The sequence below is a fragment of the Euwallacea similis genome, chromosome 1 (assembly GCF_039881205.1).
Source record: "Euwallacea similis isolate ESF13 chromosome 1, ESF131.1, whole genome shotgun sequence".
NCBI classification, from domain to species: domain Eukaryota; kingdom Metazoa; phylum Arthropoda; class Insecta; order Coleoptera; family Curculionidae; genus Euwallacea; species Euwallacea similis.
In genome coordinates, this window is record NC_089609.1 from 9305006 (window position 1) to 9331029 (window position 26024).

General features: G+C 34.8%; 1 protein-coding gene across 1 annotated transcript in view; it reads right to left on the minus strand.

Moving 5' to 3' along the window:
• The window catches only part of rdgA (retinal degeneration A), a 54972-nt gene that overhangs the window by 15625 nt on the left and 13323 nt on the right, over window positions 1-26024 (minus strand). The window contains exons 3-11 of the mRNA XM_066391774.1: window positions 20852-20992; window positions 20249-20461; window positions 19381-19802; window positions 18572-18752; window positions 14978-15210; window positions 6271-6406; window positions 2241-2444; window positions 1061-1190; window positions 214-341 (exon numbers count right to left, since the gene is read on the minus strand). Coding sequence (XP_066247871.1) covers window positions 214-341; window positions 1061-1190; window positions 2241-2444; window positions 6271-6406; window positions 14978-15210; window positions 18572-18752; window positions 19381-19802; window positions 20249-20461; window positions 20852-20941 — 1737 coding nt within the window. The 5' untranslated portion in view covers window positions 20942-20992. The remainder of the gene's footprint in view (window positions 1-213; window positions 342-1060; window positions 1191-2240; window positions 2445-6270; window positions 6407-14977; window positions 15211-18571; window positions 18753-19380; window positions 19803-20248; window positions 20462-20851; window positions 20993-26024) is intronic.

The window sequence follows — 26024 nt, forward strand, 5'->3', positions numbered from 1 at the left end:
TGCTATTTAGCGAAGTTGTAATTGAATAATAAGCCGATTGTGTAAAAGCGTATTTTCATGTAAATGTAATCAAGATTTTCCCTTACTGTTATATAATATGTTCAAGACAAGGTTATCCTTAAAAGTGATATGAGTTGATTTTTGAAAAAAAATCGAAATTTTGAACAATCTGTATATCTGTTCACTATAAGATTTTTTGCTTTTTATAATTACCTTATTACTAACTCTTCTTTTATTTGATCCCTTTTTCTTTGGCACTTTTCGTAGGCTTGATTTAAAGCTCCCTTTCCTTGGAAGTTTCACGATCCAAGAGGGAGGAACTATAATATTATTATGTACACCTGAAAAAAAGCAAATTGAGAAATCGTTAACTGTTACACTTAGTGCTTCCACAAGTTTCACATATAAACTCGGAGATTGTTTTGCATATGCAATTTTCAGCGTGGGAAACTAAACATGAATATCTATAATACTATTAGGGAAATGTGATGTTGATTCCTTAAAGCTTATTATCACAAAGCGTCAAAACTTGCGAAATTTCAAGGAAAATAAAGTTCAATGATTCTAGAAGTTATAGTTCTAGACATAAAGCACAAAGGCAAAAGAAGTCGAAACCTGAAATATTCAGAAACAGCTATAGAGTTCCTTTGAAATCCTCAACGTTGCATCTTAATGTTGCAAGTAAACATTGAAAAACGTATTACATAAAAGGCATTATTAAAGCAAAGAAAGTACCGAGTATGAAATTGCCAAAGCGAGGAAGTTTTTCCGCTCGTGTTTTTAGATGGATGACGCTGTTTTTAGGAAACCTACTATTTACACAGTTTTCAAGAACATTTTTACGACTCTTTTCAGAATATTCTTTTAAAACCGAATGGCGTCAGAGGTTTCCTTGTTTCCACCCTCTACCCTCATATTCATGTATTAAAACCAGGTAATCAGGGAAATGTAATGAGAAAATATGAGAAAGTGTTGTCATTAAGGTGCCAATAACATTGGAGGCCAAAGTATGACGGTGGAAGTTATTTTACAAATAAACGCATTAGAAAATTGGACTTACCTAAATTACATTCTTCTCCTATTCGTTGAATATTAAAACAAGATTCCTTGTTGTGGTAGGCTACCTTGCACCACGAACAGCATATTGCTACTATTTCTTTGGAACTAAACGATAGTTTTGATTGGAATGACTGAAACAAGACATAATTCATCCTCAACAAGTAACTGCAACATTTTCGTGTTTAAATTCAGTTTTTACTCGCTCCCTAGGATGGGTTTTATGCCTTTCATTATGAGGGACAGGAATTTAAAACTGCATTAAGAATTGCATAGTGCAAACAGGCCTTAATTTAGAAACAGTTCACTTGGGGCCTGTGGAGCGCTATGTCTACCGAGAGAAACATTAAGGAAACCTTTTTCATAAGGAGCTCTCAAAGGGACTTTCAACTGCTTAAAGAAGCTGCGGGAGTTTATTTGATACATTCAGGCAAACTCGAAGGGGACGCCCACAGAAGGAAAAACGGGAAATTATTAAAATTGGGGTAAAGTGAAATTAAAAACTATAGAAAAACAATGAAATATCATTGCTATTTTGGCGAGGCAAAAATAGGTTCGAATTCAATTAGAGAGTTTAATAAGGATCTATTCAGAATAGTTTGCTTTAGGGTGTTTTTATTACTAGCTATTTACCTTGAAAAGAGCAAGGCTTTTGGCCGGAAAATGAAAAGCCTGTTGGAGTTCTTGGAGGGTAGAAGATTTTAAGTGATTAAAGGGCTTTTGTAAGTTTATTAACCTTATATTTTCTTGCTTATTGTGGTGGAAAAAAGACGTTTTTTCCTTCCCTGATACCGATAAACGAATTAATTGGACAAGTGCCCATAAACCATTCTTAACTATTTAAGATTCCACAGAAAGAGATATCCCAAGAAGAGGTTATTTATCTTTTTTTTTAGAGAAGACACTGACAAATTGTCCTGCCTGATATGATAAACCGCTTTTTCTCATTGTTTTATAAATCCATGTAATTCTTTATACAGACTATTTTTGAAAGCTCACGTCTTAGACTGAATATTTTACCTCAAAGAAGCAAACAAGAATGAAATTCTCATATCACTTTAATGCAAACATGACCAATTTAGAGCTATATTGTGACCTAATAGAGGCAACCCACTATACGCTCAGTAACGTTTTTGGCGATTGACTAGATTTGTCTCGCAAAAAACAAATCTTTACGAACTTACTTTAGCACATTGTTGGCATTTGCCTTTTTCGGACCGCCGATGGACCCAATGGTGTTGTATGGTGGTTTGCTCCCGATACTGGCGCACCCCCACATCCCTGAAGCTTGGTTTACATGTGAAACGTTGCCGATCCATTAAGATGCTAACGCAATCTTCATGGCACACAATATTGCAGGCCGAGCATTTAAACCTGCCTCCGTGTTTCTGGAATAGAAAAAGCTTTGTTGAGAAATTTCCTGGAATGTCTTACAAAATAGCTCCACGGCTCAAAGGAATTTAGGGCGAAAATAATGTTAGAGGCAACTTAAACCATTTATAACGTTTTGGCTGCGACAGGGCCTGAAACATCCCCGAACGTAAAGTTGGGATTTTTGGCTAATGATATCTTGAAGGTATAATGATGATGAATATATTACGGTCTATAGCTGAACACGTCGGAAAATTAGTGGGGCGTAAAGGGTCCTAATTTTTAGAATGTCATTAAATTTATGATGGCTGCGGAAAGCACTTGTCCTTCACCCCGTAAATGGGTGGTTTATGCGGTAATTAAATCGGGGTTCATACAGCTAAGCCGGTGCAACATAAAAATGCCATTAGTTCTTCGGCAATTAAGCGATTTAACGAGTTTACAATAAAGCTGCGCATTGGAACTGGAAAAAACATTATGCAGCTTAAGTTTTGAAAACAGCCTATAATAGTTGTTATTTTGTTTTAATTAAGGGAATGCCCAAGATGAAAATACCGTATATATGTATATACACATATATCCCTCGAAAGTGGCGACATTCATTATTCCCACTTCTATTCTTATAATTGTTTTTCATAATAAATAAAGTGTAAAGAGGGAATACAGGTAATAATTATCCTCTTATAGAGCAAGTATTAATTGGTACTTTCAGGATGCAGCTAAAATAATTATAAATGTGCTAGGGAATATTGAAACTAGCCGAACGAGCTTAATTAGGAAGTTATTTAACGTCGTAGTTTCTGCTGTAAATGTGGAATTATGCTTTAATTGATAATACCATTGAAATCCTAGACTTGCAAATGAGAGTAACTTGGAACCCTGGAATAGGAACAGTCCCGAAATCAAATTGAGCGCTTGACATCTCCACTGTAAAGGCATAAAATGACGTTGGAGAAAATCACCTAAATTATGATAAGGGAAGTTGTGGGTTTTCATTCTATATGGTGTTGCATTTGAGACTTGCCAAATAAAGGGTTATCATAAAAAAAAAAAACTTAAGTAGACGTTGACGTATCAGAAGAATGCTTTGAATAAACTTATTAGCTGGTATGTATTTGTTAGAAGTTTGATGGAAATAATAAATGGCATAATCAAGTCCTTGCGTTTACAGTTCACCATCTACTGTGTATTTTTTTATGATTATACGTTATTATAAATGCTAAACATTCTTGACGAGATGGTGGATAGCATTATTTAAAGCACCTACCAAATTTGAATAAGTTCTTCTACTAGGTTTCTTGCAGGAGTGGTGATTCCGATTTTAGAAATAAGTTATTATATTTATGATTAATTATCGCTATTACAAATGTTAGAATGTGCCGAAAAATTTAATTGAACATATCTTGAAAACGGTTAGAGAGTAAAAATATGAAATAGTATAATTATATTAGTATAAAGTAATAATTTTGAGTTCGAACACGCTAATATTATCACGACAATTTCTCCACGATGGGAATTATTTTTGTTATTTCCGGATTTTAAAAAACAAATGTCAATTCTTTATTCAATAATTTTACATATGTACATATGTATGTATGTATATGCCACGTTCTTGTCGAGGGTAGGTAACCAAGCTTACGCTTTCTCACGCACACCACGATATTGACGGATGATGATGAAGAACCATCGAGCAGCCATGGCCTTGTACCAAGCAGGACCATAGAACAGTCGATACCCGAAAGGTTCTTCACAAATTCTTCATGGAACAATCTGTAACTCTGCACTTGAAGTATGCATTATATAGAGTGGTTTAAATTCGAGACTTACCATCGGAATCTCGAAATCCGTAAGAGATACCAGGTCGGTCAAATATTGGCAAAGCTATGCAATCGATCGCTTAACAAAATGCTTTTGCGTTTTTTATGGATACATTAACAGGTTCAAAAAAACAGCTCTTTGTTATGCGGCATAATAATATCTAGCATCGCGCCGCACGACGGTCGTACTCTTTCCCTTGGCAGTAAAAAGGGCCACTAATTTCCCCTCACTATTCATAGGGCTTTGCCCTTCTCTCTGCTTTATTACTACTGCTGTTATTATGTCAAATTAACTGAATTCAACGCCTTCTTTACTTGAAGCCCTTCCACTTTCCAAGGTGACACACATAGTAGGGAGAGTTCCATGTTTAAATTCCGTTCGTTCCAAACTAACAGATTTATTGCAAAACTACTCACTCTCTGTTGCTGTCATCCTCTCTGTTAGTTTTCCATTTGGATATATAAATAATGACGCCAGTTTCAAATCCGTCCCCTCTGAATTCCAAACGATCGCCTAAAGCCCCGAGATGGATATGGATCAAATCCACCGATATTTTATGCTTAACTCCCTGTGCTTTTTACTGTTCTATCAGAACACAAAACTCGTATTTGTCGGTGTTCTTTAATGTTATACGCTTTTCCATTTCCAGGGCTTTGGAAGGACGAATGGCAGGCGATTTTTATTACTCCTTGTAAAGTTCGAACACAACGCCATAAAAGTTGCCCGAAACACATGTCCTCGATGACACAAATGGATTTTATTGGAAAATCTCTCATTATTTGTTCGCAATTCAATAGGAACCTGGATCAGCTTAAGATCAAACATTGAAATCCGGATTTACTGTAAACGCGAATTAATGACTAACACTTTCATGCTAAAATGAAATTTCACAACAATTTCGTTGCTAATTACCAGTTTTAAGCTCTGAGGTAACTAGGAACTAATTATATTAAATCCTGCAGGGTGTCCTCGGCTTAAGACAGTTTTTCTTCGAGTATGTGCACGGAAAGTTCCACCATTAAATTACCCCGAAGGTAAAACATTACGATATGGCGCACATGAATAAGTAAGGGCTATAAATGTACAACCTGAGGTGGAATTGGCACTTTACGGGCCCTCAATTTGGGGACCTTATTAAAATGATATTATCCGCAGTTCTGTAATAAAAAATGAGACAGAAATCCACGTGTATTTTTTGGCACGTGTCGCTGATGAGATATTGTAGACGAGGTTGTGTTGATCTTTAAGAATTGCAATGGACTTATCTCCACTGCAAGCGCAAATAATAAAGTGAAAATTACAAACAAAATTTTAATTGAACTGCGAATTGCTCTTCTCAGATGGTGTTGTTCTAGGCTTCCAGGACTAAAATGAACGATCAAATTATAACTGAACGGGGCGGGTATCAATTTCTGGAAGTTTTAAACTTCCCAAAGTTGAACGCGTAGGAACTTTGGGAAGAATAATTATTTCTTTTATGGAAATTATTTCGCTTGGAATTATTGATATAGACACCGACATTTCCATTTACTTCACGAACAAAAATCCTGCATATGCTAGACTCCATCGATAGATCTAATATTGCCAGTAAAATCGGCATCTCTCGAAAATTGAGACTTCGATATTACTTTCGGTCTATGCGAAAGCGCCTCAGGTAAATCTCGAGGATTTATTGCAACTCTCGTAACTTCGAGCAAATCCTGATTCATTGTCTTCGTGCAACATTAGAGATTCATGGGGCGGATAAAAAAGTGAATCAGGCGCATAAATTGTAACCGTTTTTTAACCGCACAAGTGTACTATTGGAGCCAAAATTGCTTTGTCCCTATATCTGCGTTCGCGACGGTGACAAGATTCTGATAAATCTGAAGAATTATGGTGTAATTTCGGCTTGAATTTCAGTAATAGAAATGAGTTACTTTCGAAGACTCGTTCATCAGAGAGATTTACAGCGGAATTTTTCGAAGAGCAAATAATAGGATATATGAAAGCAATTTATCTTATTTCTTGGTAAATGGTGCTTACCAGACATTCAGCGTCTCCAACATAACAAAACTCCACCGATACAGCCGTGGAAACCCACAGGTGGTCCCCGATTGTAGCTGATTCACTCCAGTCTGGAGTGCCCTTATGCAGTCGCTCTGCCGGGCCAGTCGATCTTCTGTAACAATGAAATAACCATCATTCCCAATTCACACACATAAAAAAATCTTTTATAAGTCTCTGCTCACAACCGTAAGTTTTTCGACTAGCGTGCACCGCATACATAACACAACAGACCCTAAAACCTCCTTACTCAACACAATCTAAACACAAATTAGATCTCTCAGGAGCTGATAATTACCCATGGAGTGTTCATGATTCCTCTTTCAACGGATCCGAACTGAAACACTAATTCTAAGGAAACTCGAGACGAAAGCTGTGCTGTTTCGTTTACCAGTTATCTCGAGATAATTACTCAATTAGGACTAATTCCTGCAATCCAAAGGAAAATCTCTGCTATTCTCGTAAGTTTGATACAATTAATGACATACACGAGGTCCAGAAGGAATTTTATATGGAAACTCTGATTTTTGGGGTTTTTTAATTATGGGAAGTAGGAGCAAATTAAATGTAATTTCAACAAAAATGAGAAGTATACTTTAAGGTTATTTAATGCCTCAGAGGCGAGGAAAATCTATATCCGAACTTCCATAATCATTTTCAAAAAATGGAGATGAATGCCAGGCTGAAGTTAGATTCACATTTACAGCGGATCCGATGAATATTGAATTCTGAGTTATATTATATTATAATAATTTTAATTTTATACAATGCCCCGCGTAGGAAATTCAGTCTGTTTATAACTGAACTAATTTCAAGACGAGATAAATTTATCCCCACATTGAAATACAGAAATCAGAATATCGCATATATTTGATTTTGCACACTATTCCAGGACGGCTTAAAGAGATACCAAGACACCCCCTTAGACATTCTCTGAGTCTCATATCTGAAAAAACTTTGATAGGGAATGAATCCATTATAATTTTAACCCTCTATAATTCCCGGCTAATACCAAATAAGGTGGATATACACAGCGTTTGAAATGTGATTCACCTTATAAACTGCCTGAACTAACCTGAACTAATCTGAACTAACTTCGAAGGGGGGTGAACGTATTCTCATATTGAAATATAAAAAATTGGAATGCCACATGAATTTGACTTTGTACCCTATTCTAATGCGACTTAAAGGGATACAAAGATGCCTTTATAGACACCTCATAAGTATCATATTAGGAAAAAAATTTGTCATGGAATTAATGTATAATATTTTTAACATTACACAATTCCCGGCTAATGCGAAACAGGGCGGATATACGGAACGTAGGAAATTCGGTTCGTTCCATCATTTAACTAACTTCGAAAGGGAATGAACCTCCCATTAGAAAATTAAAACAGTAATATAGCATGAATCTGACGTTGTGCACTAATCTAGTAGAGCTTAGCTGTTTGCCAGGACATGTCCTAAGGCAGCTTGTCACTGTCATAGCTGAAATAACTTTGTGAGGGGTTGAATTCACCCCATATAGGAAAATAAATCGTGGAATATCGCATAAATCTGACGTTGTGTACGATTCTAACATGATTTAAATTTGTGTCAGGACAAGTCTTAAGGCATCCTGTTACTGTTGTACCTGATCACTTAGTGAACGGTTGTATTTACTCTCATATGAGAAAATAATGCGTGAGGAATCTCGTCAATTCACCCTAATTGTATTTTGATTCTGTTTCACATCATGCAAACAATTTAATTTTTCAGTTCATAAGTGGTGTAAAAAACGCTGAAAAATAGAAGATTGTTGGTTGCAAATGATGTAATGACCTAAACTTCCTATCTTAGAATTCAGAAAATATACCTGGTGTGACGTATTTAATGGCCGTAGATCTGCGTCTCTCGCAGTGGCAACTTTTATCATTAGTTATATTTTATTCGGAGTTTCTAATACATTTAAATATTTCCAGTTGTATTAGATTGTGTGTATTTAATTCTTTGCATTTTTATTAACTACATTTAATTCGACTCTAACTTTTAAATTACTTTCTCGCACATTTTTAACTTCCCCACGCAAATGTGCGCGGAAAGCGTTTTCCTGCGTTACTTTAAAAGATGCGAAATATGCACTACTGGTTTCCAACGATCACGTTGATTATTGATTATCTTTGATCTAGATAAAAAAAAAATTATTGACCTATCAGCAATGCGATTCCCCTCAAAGTTATTTACGAAAACATTTGCCGATTTTTTAACGTCAGAGGACAAATTTGAGAAATTCAATTTTGGTTGCTGGTCAGTTAAAAATATGAACGAATGTGCAAAACTGTGGAATTTATTTACTTTTTTGCATTTATTCATTGTTCGTAGCTAATTCCATAACCATTTACTTGTTATTGATATTTTAACCCCGAATCTTTCTGAATAGATTTATATTGCCGTTATCCGAAAACATGAGCGATATATCTGTGATTTGTGGATGAAAATCTCATCAAATATCATAAAAACTTTCATTTTCCGAAACGCAAAATGACGATGTTTGATATGTGTATCCTTTGTGTACATCGAATTGTGCAGATCCTTTCATTTTTGCTAGTGACAGTCACCGAAAATTAATAATTTTGAAAGGCTTTGTAAACATTAACCAGCAGACATTAGAAGGAATGTACCGTGGATGTTTTATTAAAGTACTGGACAAACGACATTAAAAATTGGATTATTCCACATCTTACAACAATTTAACCCACTTGGGGGTACATTCAATGTCCAAATTAAGGTTATTTCAGGTGTGACAGTGATTAGGTGCATTAGGAGATCTCTTGGCATATATTTAAGCGCTATCATTAATATTACAACATAGACCTTCATTCAACTGATTCATTTTCATCGGATGTTTTTATAGGATAATTGGGTTTAAGCGATATTGGAAATTACACTTGTCAAAGAATGACCCCTTAAACATGCATTTTTTATTAGGAGATGGGGCTAGAGAGCATAAAACACACAGTGGAAGGAAACGTCTGTTTAATAATTTTAAACGAGTTTATGACATTAATTACTCGGCTTAGATTATAGAGACTTTAGTTGGTAGTTGAACGAAGAGCATGTAATTACTTAAGTTGTTAAATTCCCCCACGATCTTGTTAATTTTTATCTCCCCGTTTCAAATTATTTATCCTCACCTGTTTTTGTTTTTATGATAGACCGATTTGCTCCTCACTAATCCCCGTTTTTTGCGCATGTTTATAGAATTTTGAATGATACCGCTCACATTCTCAACTTAAAAAAAAAATGATTGCTCCTCTCTTCACGGAAAAATATGAATTTTGTTGAAATTTATTTAGAACTGAAAGTTTTATGTGAAACTAGTACGAAAACTAACTAAACCGGGAAATCTTCGTTCGACATGGAAGGCACGGGCTGAACACCAAATGGACGTAAATGAAATAAACAAGTTATTGGAGAGAATAGTTTTAAATAGCAGTTGCTGATTGAAAATATTTATGCAAGGCGAGATATTTTTAGAGGCTCCTGGCGGAAATGTGAAATTTGACAAAGCAAATTCCAGACGCCGTATGGCAACATCTGAGAACTAGTTTATTTGGACTACCTATTGGCGTTTCTTATTAAGTCACAAACGAGTTACGGCTCCATTTCAAGAATATATAGTTGAAAATGACGCGTATCCCCTAAAAAACTCTTAATAAAACTTATAACAAATTGCCTTGTTCCAGAAAAAAGTACAGACAGTTTATGTAAACAATAGATAATCAACCATTTTAATCGATCTTTGTGCTGTAATTTGCGTTCCCCACAATTAGAAGGAACATTTAGGGAATAATTTGTGCAAACAATATAGTCGATAATAGAGAAAATGGAGTCCTTAATAATACAAAACAAATTTCAACAATATACGAGTATAACTGTCGCCCTTGGAGTTTGAGTTCCCTGATGTTGCCACAGGAATTTTATAAGTTGCCAAATGCTCAAATAAAGCAGTCTCATAACATGCATTTATAAAGCCCAAATATTGATTGAAATTAAGCACTTTACACGTCGCTTATATCGGTTGTAATCCGATCGCTGGATGGGATATTGGCAACATCTAGCATACGGAAAAGCCGTCAATTTTCGCAGCACATTTTTCGCGCACCATCGCGTCAAACTGAAAGGAAACCCGTTCGAGATGCCTGCACGAAAAACTTTTATTTAAACAGCTTATCTACGTATACACGAAAAATCTCTATCGAAAAGTCGACGACACGTTGCCGTTCTTGTTTTGCTTATGAAATCGGCTTTTGTGCTCTACGAAATATATCACGAAAAGATGTGAAGAAGAGAAAAAAATGAAAAAAAAAAAGATTTCCTTTTAGATAGTGAAGAATCGAAATATGTGGGAGGATTTAATTAACATTTATCTGGATTTCCTTTAAGAAAATATTTGAGGTAAACGCTTAGTATAAAACTTAATTAAATTTCAGAATTTTTTTTGCCAAATCTTTCAAATTTAAAGCGAGATAAGTAACTTTGAATTTAACAAATTATCATGAACTTGGACTCAATTTTGTAAGTGTAAATTAAATTATTTGATTAAACTCATTTACGACAATTTGAAACGAATGTTCCTGAAATAAATTTCAGTTTCTGTTAGGGAAATATAACAAACCGGAATTGGATTTATCTTCTCATGCTTCTCTGTTAAAAACAATAAATACCTACCTATTTATTAAACTATTATATCTATCACAACTGATCTAGGTTAAGTTGAATTGAATACAATTCCCTATAAATTTCAACAAACTTGAATAAGTTTTAAATGAATTTTGTAGTAAATTTAATTAAATTCATTTGAGAAAATTGAAACAAATTTCGAGCGTTCAGATTAAATTTAATGAGACTCTTTCTCCAAAGAATTTTGACACTTCTTAATTGAATTATGCGTAGTGTAGAAGTAGGATTAATATTTTATCAACACACTTTTGCAACAACCAACAACCCCAAAAGAATTTGACCCATATTTGTAGTTGTAGATAAAATTTTATTAAGCTTGCTTTCGAAGATTTGAAATCAATTTCGACCTACTGTATTTAATGTTTAGTATGCGGTAATCAGTAATTTGTGAAATTAGGCCAGTATCCGTGGAAGTTCAGGTTAGCAACCATAATCACAACAAAACTGTTTAGGGTCAAATTGTTAATTTGCCGTTAACATTAAGTTTAATTAAAGTCTAAACCTAGCATACGAAAATATTTGACAATCCCTGTTTAGATTTACCAGAAATGAACTAGGTTGAATTGGATTTAACTCAATTTCTTATAAATTTCAATGACCCTGAAATAATTTTAATTAAATATCATATTTACAAATTAAATTTAATTAAATTGTCTTGCAGCAATTTGAAATTTTCCGGACTAAATTTAATTATGTTCACATCTGCAAACTTTTTTGATAATTCTGAATGTAATCCCGGATTGAATAAATGAAATTTGGCGAAATTAAACTTGATTTATCCATTCATGTTTTTCCATGAAATGCAATATTTAATAATCAACTTGTTTATTACCAAGATTGAACTTGTATGCAATTAAATTTAAAAGGCTTTTACCGGTAAATTGAAATCACCTCTGTATTCATTGAATGTGGAGTTTTATTAATAAATTGGCAATAAATTTTAAAAAACCTTAACAAAATTTGACTCAAATAAACTTAATTAAGAAGATTGAATTTAATTAAATCCTCGGTCCCCGAATAATTGTTTTAAATCAAATATAGGATAATTTAAACAAATTAAAAGTTCACTCAGATTTGTTCCATACTACAAATGCATTATTAACAATTTTTAAAATTTACTAAAATTAAGCAGCTTTGAATTGAATTTCAGGCGATGTAAGTAGTTTGAAATCAACTTTAAAATAATTCAAAATGGAGTTGCATTAAATTGCCGAACATTTGCGTAAATCTTAACGAATTTGAACTGAGGTGCTGAATCATAAAAATAGGGTTGAGAAAATCCAGTAGACAAGCCACTTAAGAAGATTTCGACTTTCATATACGTATAGAACTAGTCTAAGAAACTACTAAAGAAAATAAATACCAATTCGGATTTTTCAATGTTTTCCCTAGACATCTTGGTGGTGTTATTCTAGTATGTTCAAGCTAATTTGGTTTTATGATTGTGCCATGTTTACCTCACTTAAAAAAAAAATAATTAATACATACGTTTAATTGTCCAGCATATAAACAGAAACTTTGTTGTGTTTATTTTTCGTCATATCCGAGCAGGAATGGGAAATAATGTCTAAGACTTTCTGGGTATCGGGCGTTTAATTAAGTTCCCCGAACATGGGCTTATGGAGCTTCATATATCTTAGAGGTTTATTTGGATTTCAGAACAGAGCGGGGAAATTGACATTGTAACACTGTTAAACTGTAAAGGGTGGAAAAGGAAGAAAGCGTTGTTAAATTGGAGAGAAGTTATAAAGTTTTCATTGGGTTGAAACCGCCATGAAGAGACGTAAACTTTATAAGACAATTTAATAAACCTAAATTAGTTATGAAAAAATTTGAGAGCGTCGTCTCTTGTTAGATTATTGAATTCAGTAACGAAATAACATAAACACCGAGGTATAATCTCTAGAACAAACATCTTAAAATTAGAATCCGGATATCAGACAGGATTTTATGCAGTGGAAATATTATGCTATTACGTACGTTTTATATTCTTCCATTTCGGTGTAATATACCCCTACATTACAGGGTTTTTACGCAGAAATTATAAGAGTAACAATGACAAGGTAATAATTTTGCCTTTTCTCTTACATTTGAGGAAACCTCTTTCTACCAATGAATTATTAACGGAACACTAAATCAATATTGTGACGTGGGAAAGAGTCAAAACTGTAATCCAGAGTGTAATATATTGCGGCCTGCCATTGTGCCAGTTCGAAAGAGCTTTATTATTTACTACCGAAGACTAAAGACTCTCTGGGATTTATCTACAGATGGATTGTGGCATCAGTTTTGTACAAATAATAGCAAAAGATCGAGATCAGCTATATCTATTAGATAATGACTTTTTTACTTTTTTTGTGAATTGTGGATATTCCAGGGATAGTATCAATTTTCGCTCTTAAAGCATTTTGATTTTCCTAATAGCGAAGCAAGAAAGTAGTGGATCGATATGCGGTAAACAACCTGCCAATCTAATTCAATTATTTACTCAACTAGCCCGTTATGCGGATTGCCAGACTATAAAATAAAAAGTCAATAAATAACGACTTTCCAATTTATGTTTGATGTTACTTCCAGAATTAATTTCCAAAAAGTATCATAATATTTGGGCGAAAATATGAGGTTTAGATAGGGGAGATTAAAACGTTATTAACAAGGGAAATCATCTGTTTAGTTAGATCAATGAATCAGGAATATTCGACCTCGATTTGGGAATTTAAAGACCCAATCATCAATCTCCATTAATAGCGATTATCGATATTTTACGCTTGGTCATGCTGTAACGATTAAGTAATATGGGGTAGACACATTTTTGTACATACAGAATTTGTCATAAAACTACACTAAGGAATTTAATTACAATGCTAAGACAATGTTTTCATTTTCTGCTTACCAAAACTTGGTGTTCTAGGTGGAGTAGGGGATCAAAAGAAACGCTCGAATTCTTCAATGGGGCAAATTTGCTTTCTCGCAAAAGTTTTCTGACAACGTTCTAAAAGCAGTTTAAAACGCATTGTAACAAATGAGTGAGGAACGATTGCTGCCGGAACTTTGGAAGTTACGTGTTAATCTTAAAGTTTAGAATTTAGTTCTTTAACTGTTTGTTGTGTTAAAATATCCATAAGCAAAAAATGCCGGAACGTATGTCATAGGAGTTTGACCATAACAACCGGAGCAAATTTTAAATATTCACAATATCCAAACAAACGCATCGGTTCATAATTTTTTCACGCTTGGAGAGCCAGAGAGGGTAAATTTAATTCGGATGTTTCCTTGAATAGTTCATATTAATCGGTCCTTCGTGAATTTCGTTGTTTTTGCGTCTCGAAAGAGGGTTATATCTCTTACTTTCTTACCCCAATTATGTCGTGTCCCAAAGGTACGGACACCGACGCAACAAGGATCTCCTTTTATTTTGATATAGAACCGAATAGATCTCTCGAGGATGGAACGTACAGGGCACTTGTTTTCTTTTGACAAATAAATTGGACCTTTTTATTGCTGGTCCTTTAACCTTGTAAGGTTCTGTACCTACCTCAGTGATAGTGGAATTGCTCATTAAAATTAACCAATGCCAGGTTTTGTAACGTTATCTCAATCCATTTGAACATATAAATGTAAACAATGGATGGGGGACAATGATCTGTATTACGTAAAATGAGGACACTCAACTTTGTTCTATTTCCAACTTTCTCGTCGATATTTTATAGCATCTTTTATTACAATATGTGACACCGAAGTTTGGATTCGGGAATACCGACTTCATGTTTAATATCGAAGAAAATCCAGGAAAAGTTTCCAGCAAAAACCGAAAAATGGGGGATAATAAAAGGCGAAACAAAACAAATCTTTATTTACCCGACCCAAACTTTTTATATGGAATATTGACAAAAGCCTAAAATTCTTCAATATTCCATATATAGGTAGGTACCTGAAAACATGCTCCATGCGTGATCAATCCTACCTATTGGTTAAACTGGAAGCCGCCGGGGGCGCCGTCATCGCCAGAGCTTTGTATCGCGCTTGCTCGTCAGTGGGCAACACTATGTCAACGGAGCGCGAACGCAACGCCACGTTAGGACCCACTGGTACTTCCAAACTCATCCCCGAATGTTGTAATTCTTCGGTCTTTTTTTCAGGTACTTTGGAGAAACATGAATCCACAGAGGCTGCTCTATCACGTTTTAAGTCTGGCACCTAAAAAGATCAATGACAGGTTTAGAATAATTATCAAAATTAATTTTCACTCTATTGAATCGAGGATTTAATAGGTGTACAAAAAGAAACTGAGCATTTTTTGGCGAAATTAAGCTTCATTAAAAACATAGTTATTGAAAATATTAGTAATCAAAATAATTTCCATAACTGTCTATGGTCTTTTGCCATTTACTGGGTAGACGATGGATGCCCTCGTGATAAAAGCTTAGTGGTTTCGTCGAAAAATAGTTATCGAGCCATTTTCGAATATCTTCAACATTCAAGAATCGTTGGTCAGCTAAATGAGACTGCATGGATCTGAACAAGTGGAAGTCGGAAGGAGCCAAGTCTGGAGAGTACGCCGCATGCTGGAGTATTTCCCAGCCTAACGAGAAGATGAGTTCCTGGGTCGGTTTAGCTGTATGCGGACGAGCATTATCATGCAGCAATATCACTTTCCGACTTCCTTGGCCCGTAAATGGTCTTTTTTCCTCCAGAGCATCGCTTAATTTGATCATTTGGGCCTGATAACGGTCAGCTGTAACAGTTTGACCAGGTTCCAGAAGCTCATAGTAAATGACTCCTTTACAATCCCACCAGACACACAGTAAGATTTTCTTGGCATGAATGTTTGGTTTTGCAACTGATGTGGATGGCTGGCCTGGGTCAACCCATGTTTTTCTGCGCTTAGGATTGTCATACAAAATCCACTTTTCATCTCCCGTAATAATATTATGCAGAAAATTCTTCCTTTTATACCGAGAAAGCAAGTTCATGCAGATGTCAACTCTTCGATTTTTATTGTCTTCGGTTAGCTCATGAGGAACCCATTTTCCTGCTTTTTGAATTTTTCCCATTCCATGCAATCGAACTGAAACTGCTTGTTGAGTTACTCCTAACTGCTCTGCAAGTTGTTTTTCAGTTTGGCATGGATTTTCATCCAGTAAAGTTTGCAGTTCTTCGTCTTGAAACTTTTTTTCGACACCCGCACGTGGATCGTCCTCAAGACAAAAATTTTCCTCACGAAACTTCTTAAACCATCTCCTAACAGTTGATGCACCAACAGAATTATCTCCCCAAGCCGAATTAACCATTTCTGTTGTTTCAGCAGCATTTTTGTTCAGTTTAAAACAGAACAACATTGATATTCTCAAATATTGCTTGGAAATATCCATGTCTCTATTTACGTTTTGTGCACTGAACTACAGCTCCTAAACAACTGAAACTTTTATCATATAAAAAGTCATAAATAAACAATACCTGCTTACAATTGCAGGCGAATTGAACGTGTCTAAGTATGTTTTTTTATTGCATATAACTTCATTGCTCAGTTTCTTTTTGTACACCTATTAAATAATTGAATTACCCTTTACCATATTATCAAGAATAGCAGTGTGTTTCAAAGATAATAGTTATTTTTATAAAATATGTAATTCACAACATTTTCTATCATTTTTTTTCATCATTCGTGCATTTATCATATAGTCAGGAAAAGCACAGAAGCTTGGTAAAATAAGGAAAAAATTGTCAAATTTTTTTATTCCCTAAATTGTAAGTTACACATTTTTTATAACTACTTCTTTCAGTAAGTTTGATAAGATTTATTGAACTTGAAGAACAAAATAAGTTAATACACAATCGTAGAAAAAATGTATCAACCTAATACGTGCGAAAGGAACTTTCCCGCACTGGACACCGACCGAAATATGCTCTGCGTCGTTTAGGTAAAGTATGACTTCTCAAGATTGTTAGGTAAATCACTAGTGATTCACAAAATTACAAATTACCATTATTATTTTGGCCATATGCTTCTTTACCATATCGTCAACAGTAACAGTGAAGCTTGACCAAATTCAAAATTTTAACTAATTAAATGGCAAATTAAAAGTGTTCCTGCTACTATTTCCTTTGCTATATTGAGATGATAAAAATTTAATTGTCAACGTTTTTGCTTCACTGTATTAAATTTTTTTTTACGCCTGGTTCATTTACCATATTGTCAAGATCAACAGTGAAGCTTCATAAAAAAATCATTTTTTTAAAATCAGTTCCTCTAGCATATTGTCAAGATTAAGAAAGATCGAAAGTAAAATTTTGTATCTAAACATTGCTGAGCAGAAACCAACCACCTAAATGATTCGATATATCGATATTGACATTTGTATATTTGCGAAACTCCTTGTTATTTCCAACGCAAACTATGTACTATATTTTCATGAATCATTTATGTGTCTTTTCAACAGTTCCGCGCTAAGAACTGGATTCTTTACCTTCTTAGTCCTCAATATTTTGATAAAACTTCCTTTTTGAGAAAAGAAAACTAACCATTAATGTCAAATTTCATTAATGTGAAAAATGTGGGCATTATACAGGAATAAATTACGGCACAAAAGACTAGGAGTCTGTCTATATCCATCCTAATAACACCAAGTTCCATATATTGACCGGACCTGCATCAGGCAATTTATAATTTGAGATATTTACGTTTATAGATGTAAAACAATTCACTGGGAAGAAATGTGGTCCGTGCTCGGCGATCCGTAAACAAGATTTAGCCCTTATAAATTCTTGCTACTGTCAAACCACGTGGAGGGTGGAAAATCCACGCGGGAATTCTTAATAACACAGTTTATTGAATTGGATTAATTAATAAAGGCATTTCAGTCACTGTTGGGCAAATTGGTTTGCTTTCAGGTAATTAAAATTTGTCACCGGAAAGAACTTTTTCCCAGAGCAAGTTATATTGGAAATTGCATCATTTAAGACCCAAGTTTATAAAAACTTAATGCGCACCATTACTTTTTCTTAATTAAGTCTTTGCGAAGTGAAATTTTAGGACTTTTCCGGTATTAAACTAAATGAGTATTTTTAAGATTATAATTATCTTCAAATTTTAAGATTAAGACATTTTTATCGACAAAATTAAACTCGCAAACGAGATTTATTATTACGACAAAATTCAGAGATTAACGCAGTTTTTAACACTTAGACCTATACAATCAGAACTAAAATTGCAGAAACCCCTAAGGGTGTAACTATACCTAATTAACGCAAGAAGAGCACAAGTTGAATGTCAAGCCTTAATCAACCCCTAGAAATCCCTAGTCGTCTAAAGCCTCGTTTCTATGACAATTTCGTGTCAATTCCCGTTAATTCACATTGACATGTTTGCTTGAATTGGGGAAATTAAATGAAATATATGGCGAAACGTCAATGTTTTAGGTAACGTTACCAAAAGGATAATTTCCATAGAAACCATACAAGGGTTGGGGATCATGGTCTAGTGGCATAGTCTCCATCAACATTATTGTTCTAGATAAGTTTGTCAGTACTTTGATCTATTGGCCCTTAAAGTTCTTACTTGCAGATAGATGTCGCTCACTACTAGGCCAGGAATGGTGGTATGGGGCATGTCTCCCTCGGATTGTGCCCCCTCTGAAGTGCCCTCCGAATACGCTTCTGAGGGAGCATCTGACATATTTTCCAGGGAAGTCCCTGTAGGTTCGGCGAAAAAAGCCTCTTGTCGATGAATTGATTTACGTCTGGAATAAGGAAATTACCTACATTTTCTTAGTGTTCAAATTAGTTAGACACAAATAAAAGAACAAATACGATTTTACAGCAACAGGAAGAAGATAAAGTTTTATATCAGCATGCAGAAAGTAATAAACGAAGCTGAAACGCCTTATAAAAAGTTTCTTGGTTGTTATTATAATGTTTTACGTGTTAACGTTGCAATTTCAGCTAATACAGGTATAATGTCTGATAATGGCTATTTAAAAAATGAAACACTGATATGTCCATATTCTTTCTTACATACGTCGAAGAATAAGGTTTACGAATTTAAAAAGTACACGGTCCTTAAGAATGACCTCAAAATGTTAAGACTGTTTTCAGCTATGTTAATAATTATGCGTCCTTTTGATGCCATTTCTGATTTAACAAATTTCAGTAGAAAAACCGTTGAATTTTCTGAAATTTAAATGCAGTGACTTTGAAGCTCTAGTGCGAGATTTTTTTAAAATACACAAACAGTTGACAATTACGTTATTAACTATAGTTTTTGATAGAAAATCATATTACTGATTACTTTTTTGAAACGAGTTGAATCAAAAAAGTCTTCCTACCGCCATATAACTTTCACTTCCATTTCACCATTATCCTACTTACCTCGATTGTGTGGGTGTTAAGGGTGCCTCCGACTCTGGCTCCGGAGGAAAAAACTCTATCACAGGCGAAGAAGGAATCGGCGGTGGTGACGAAATAGTCTGAGATGGCAACAATGTAACTGTCAACACAAACTCGGGAGGATCAACGCTGTTTTCCCTGCTGTTGTCCGTGCCCTTGCTGTAGTCCGCACTATTTTCCCGGCTGTAATCCGTCGTAGTATCCAGGCTACAGTTTGTGGTGTTCCTGCTGTATTCCGTGGTAGTATCCCTGCTGTTGTTGATTTCGTCATCGTCGTCGGAATCCTCATCATCGTCGCTAGATGAGTCGGACAGACAAGGAAGCCATTCCGGAGGACCTGGAGGCAGCTCTTCAGGGGGATGTAATCGCTCGTGTTCTTCTTTACAAATACAATGTATGCATATCTGAAATAAATAAAAAAAGATAAATAATTCAGCTTTTCTACGAGGACACGTTCAGAAACCGGCAAATAATTGCAGACAACCCTAATTTCGAGGCGCTGCCTCCATAAGCTTAAGTTTATAATAAGGAAGCATTACGCGTGAGAGAGGTCTCTGTGTGATGCTTTCAAAACGTATAAATTTAAGAGGCGACTAAAAGACTTTTTAAGCTAGAAGAAAGGCCGTTACCTGAATTTTCTTGGCGGTTTTTATCTCGAATATACGAGTTAGTCTAGCGAAGTCCTTATACTCACTACATATCGAAATATCACGCTTGGCACAAATGAGCAGAGAGGCGAACTAACAATTGATGTCTGTATTATTGTTTAGGTCTTAGTGAATGAATGGCCTTAAATCAATATGAAATACAGAGGGAGGATCGATAAACACAGAACTAAGCCCCAACTTACAGTTCCTTTGCTGCCGGACGATCTCCGTCTTTGGAACCTCCTGCTCGGCACCTCAAGAAAATTCCCCGATTCCTCAGACCCCCCCGAATCTACACTACGTGATCGCTGATCAATGTGTGGCACCCCCAGAAAGCCCTGAGACTCTCCTGCACACCCTGCATCTTGCAGACGTTTCGTTTCCAACTGAATTTCGTCAAAGGAGGCGGACCGGATCTGAAACAAAACAAAATAAAATTATTTGTGAAATAATTTGAAATCTCTGTTTTATATTATTATCTTTATAATATTGTAGTCCTCTGCATGATGCATGTCATCCCGCAGCATTTTAAAACAAAGGAAACCGAACACGTGGGTTTACCTTAATATGACAAAAAGGGACAAGAATTTAATGGAGATGGACAAAACATATCCTACAGGATCGGTATGGGGATCTATGCAGTCGGTAACCTAGTTTTTTGCCTTGTCCTTTGTTAATTGGAGATTTTGATTAGTCACAAACAAATTTAAATGCAAAACATTACTTTTTGTTTGGCCCGATTGTTGTTTTTTGCATATTTAGGAGTTTTAAAAGCAGGATTTCAAATTTAGCACACATTTTTTTACCTGTTTAGGTACTTCCAGACTGCTTTGCATCTTCATTTCTGCTCCCGTAGGTGTTCGAGACCGTTTGAATGTCGTGCGCAAGCGTTGCATGGTAGTGATGGCCAGAAGCCCTTTAAAGGGCTACTGCTGGTGATTCTGGTACTGGAAAAAAATGTTTGATTACCACATTCGATTGAAATTCTAAAGTATTATTATTTTCAGATTATCTTCCCCCCTCACCCTGGTTTCATTACTAATCGCTAAATGGCGCAAGGGATAATGCATTTAATAGTTCATATTGCCTTCCAGTAGATGGTGCCACTTGAACGGTAAAACTGTATTTATAAAACAGTTAATTACTGTGAATGAAGGTTCAATTCTCGCTGTCTAAAGGGCAATTTTCAAAGGTTTTAATGCAAGTACTTTCATCTAAAAGGAAAAATCACCAATCCTATTACCGACTTTTAAGTTTTTTTCGGTCTTATTTTGAAACCTGCCGTGTGAAAAGCGGACGGATAACGACTACGGGGCAATCAAGTTTTATTTCGTTTACACTTCAGCTTTGTAGGAAATAAATGAGCCAACTTTTGAGAGCCTGCGACAGTTCACGGCTTTTTCGGACAGGAAATAAACCATCTACTAAAAAGATGGTCGGTCTTTTTGCGCCACTTCAAAATCGCCTTAATTGTTCATTCAACGCCCCGTTTCTGTGCCTCATTAATAGTTTAGGATTTACGAACAATGTTTGACTCTTTTTGTTTGCCATGAAAAAACAGGCTTTTCCTCTCTGGAAATGTGCACGTGTATTCGCGTTTTTCAATTAAAATCTTTGCTGTCATTTATTATTTTTTTAAGCACAGGTCGAAAACTATAAATTACACAAAATGAAATTCGTTTTAACACATAACTACCAGTTCGTTATTAAATGTTTATTTTATTGTTTACATTGCACCACGCGAGTTTCCGTTGTTAAAACATAAATAAAATATTTTACATTGTTCCAAACTAATTTTGCGCTCCTTGTCACTATTCAAGGAACTGGAAAAAGGGGCAAATTTAAGACAACCGCATTCCTTCCACGGTGAATAGAGTCGTTAATGAATGCTTGACGGCATGATGGATGATCGTGCAAAAAGGAACAACCATAAAGCCCATGAAAACGGGGCAAAGACAGCCTACAAGAAATAACACAGAAGGAAGGCCACTCCAACGATATTAACACCAAACAAGTGATGCGCCATTAGAAATATGTCAAAGTTTTGCAAATTAATAGGCTGTTCCAGACATTATGTTCTTGGATTGACCTTTATTAGCTGATTTTCAAACAATCGGAATTGATCTCCGACAATTGCCCGCCAACGCGTTTTGTTGACAATCAACTGATGGGAATCAATCAATCTAGATCTTTTTTCTAATAAGGTTTAATGTTACACTCTCATTTCTGAAGGTCGCGTCTATGGTACCTCACATCCAAGTAGATTTAGAGCTGCAATATACATTTCCTAAATTAAAACAATTATCTCCAAAGTATTAAAGAAAAAGTTTAGTCCTAAGAAAAGCATTAGCGGCAAGATGTAAACAGGCTGCAGTATGGCCCAGAAATTTTCCTCTAAAGTTGGGATAAACTGTGTAGAGGAAAATCCTCTGTTTTAGAGGTTATCAAAACTTGGGCTACTTGCAATCCTGTATGAAAGGGTTCAGTGGTGTTTAATAATTCACACGGCTATGGCGTAAGTTAATTAGTGTAAGTTTTAATTAGTTCTGTAAACAAATTAATGGCCAATTTGATGCGAGGCAAAACGAACAGGAAATTTTTCATTATTGAACAGTTTCAGCGATATCCTTTTCATACAGTTCGAGAGTTATAAATTAACCTATCCACACCCTTATCACATTTTGAAAAACTTTTTGTATGAGCAAGACAAACACAACTATACCCTTTGTACATGTTTGACAGAACGACCTATGTAATCCTAGGAATAACGCACCACAAATACTTCACAGTACATCCAGGTAATATGTAATGGAAATTTATGAGTGACAACTAAAGATAGAATATGCTGAGTGATGGAAGTACAGCAATGACGTTTCCAGATCCACCAGTAGTAGTCTTTGGAATTTCCGTTCACTAATTAATGTTTGTGTTACTTTCGCATTATTACCACATAAACTCGCATTCGTACTATTTTGTGAATTAGAATTTGAGAGGAGTTTTCGCAAAACGCGCAACAAGTTCTGTTATATTTTCCAGGTTGTATTTAACTATAATAAAATAAAGGTTTAAGTTAATAATGGTGATAACGAAAGGGGCAGAAATTTGTTTATAAGTTTGAAGGGTAAAAAATTGGAAATTGTAATAAAGGGTGTCAGCTTGTGTTCGACAAGGGCTGAAAAAGTAAAAGAGGAGTCACAGGAAGAATTCTTAGAGATGCTCTTTTTTCAGGACCTTCTAGAAGCTTTCCTTGGAGGTTATTCAACATTCCAGGACTTCCTCAGATAGTTTTACTTTTTTCTGACAAGATTCTTCAATTCAATACTACTCGAAACAACGAAAAAACACGACGAAAATTAATCCACTTGACATCGGATAGCTAGCGCCAACTGAACCTTTGATGATTTTCAGGCATAATTACTGTGTGTACTGTGTTTTGACAACGAATTTTATTTTTTGCCGGTTTTAATACAGAACATTTTATTATAGGCGTGGAAAAATATCAATAGCAAAGAATCATTCTTACAAAGATATCTAGTCAAATAACGTCGAGAAAAAAAATGCAAATTTTTGTTTTTTCCCTGATATTTCCGGAACACTCGGAATTTGCATAACGTGATCCTACAGTATAAAAATATGTTTTCCTTCCAACTTATACAAAGAAACTTTTCACCATCGGTTGAGAGAAGTCACATTTTTCGTAAGTAGTCTGGAAAATAGACTAGTTGGAAACCTCAAAGGAAATAAAAAGTGTCATTTTAAATAACAAAATTTGAAAAAAATATCGACCCTTTTTGTTTTTCAGAAAATAAAATTGATAATTTTCAAAGAATTTAGAGAAAGCTTGAAGGTTATATTGACTGTTAGTACGAGTATATTAATGTTAAACTTATAGGATTTTGCGAAGAGTTTTGACAAGATTACTCCTACAAGACAGGTTCTGTTATAAGTTTCTTAGCTTTATTTAATTAAAATAAAGTTTAAAGTTAATAACGAATATAACGAAAGGGGCAGAAATTAATTTATAAGTTTGTAAAGCAAAAAATTAGAACAAGGGGTGTCAGCACGTGTCCGAAAGAACTTGAAATAACCTTGGAAGGAAACTATATGCCTCCCACAAGTTCGGTAACCTTTTGACCTATTTATAGCACGTAATCTTATGCACTGGATCGAAGGTAAAGTGGTCCTGAATATTAATAAAACGTTCCAGGAATTAATGATTTCGAAGACCGGGTTAAGAAACTGGAACAAATAGAATATAACTTATTCATAATATTAGAGAAAATGGTGACTAATTTGCTACGATTTTAATTATTTATTTATTAAAATAGAATTAAATGAATTAGTTGATTGTATCATCCAATTAAAGCATAATAATAACAATAATAATAAAACCTATTTTAATGATACATTCGATAACAAATTCGGTGTAAATTGATAAACTAGAATTAATTTAATTTCAATCGCATTTCATTAGACTGATAAAAAATTCACTCACTCGATATTCCGATATAAAACCAAATATTTTCCCTATAAGCAATTACTCATATTCGTAATTTTCAGTATTCCTTTAATTACTGAGACATTCAATTATAAATATGGCAATTATTTGGAATAATGTCCATGAAAATTTGCCTGCAGCATAAAACCCTGGTGCTTTAGTTTATGTCAAATTCGAGCTTTTTATGATTTTAGTGCACTTTTATGACGTTTTACAATTCCGGTTTTATGATGATATTAAAATGCAAAAGCTCAAAATAATACGCAATAATTTCGAGCTATGCCCGCTATCAGTGTCTCCTAAAGAATTTTATTATAATTAAAACGACTGTCTTATGTCCCCATTTTCTAGGTTTACGATCTAGGTAAAACTTGAATTTGAACAAATTTTCTTGTTGTAAATGGCTGATTTATATAACGTTCAAAAAAGTGATCGATGACAACATAACACGCATACAATACCTACATATATATATGTGTACCTATACTCCCCGCGGTCTATTATATTAATGGCATAATCGATATCGCTCATCCTTTAGTAGGGCCTAGAGGGAACTTGCACAAATATGCGCCGTAAAAGGGGGCTCTTATGTGTTGTCGAAGTGCACCTATATGCAGCCAATTTAAGAATTTAAGGGTTCGCTGGCGTGTGACAGCTTTCTTTATAGCTTTCCTATTCTTGTTCAAGTTGTCGATAAAACTTCCGTCTCTTGGTTTGCATATTTCATTCTCCAAATTTTACCCATTCGTCTACCCTGTAAGCTTTATTACTCTTCTCAAACGTCATTGTCGCTAGTTACAAGAGAGACTCGAAACTAATGATGGCGATAAGTTGTCCCTGCATAATCAATCCTAAACATATACGAGGACCGGGGTTCACTCATTGTATATGCAAAAGTTGAACGTGTACCATATTGTATATGATAAATCGTTTGTTCAAATTTCAAATTCATAAATAACCAGTTTGTACATTTAAATGCAAGCTTTGGATTTCGTTAGAGCCATCAAGGGGGCATTAGAGTTCTCCCTACCTGGAAACTAGGACTGTTTTGCGGTGGAATATAACCGTTCCTGTAAAGTTTAATAATCTAGTCAGTGTAAAATTCATTTTAAGGGTCTAACCACCGAGTTTATCTCTTCCAAAAACTATAAAACAAGTATTTAAGGCAATTCGGAACATTTTCAATATTTACACAAAGACATTGCGAAGCTTTATTGGTCGATTGGTTGAAATTGAAAATTTAAACTTAGAAAATATAAAAAAGTGACAATAAAAGCTTATATTTATTTAGGTCTTGGGTATAGCTAAACAACAGCAGACTTTTATAAATTTACTTATTTTAGCCGTGAGGAATCAATCTACATTGAATAGGAAAGTCATCTATCAAGGGAATGCTTTCTTCCTAGGCCTGTTTCGAATGTATATTGAGAACTTCAAATAGATCATACCTCTTTTAATTAGCGCTAATTGGTGGCTGCATT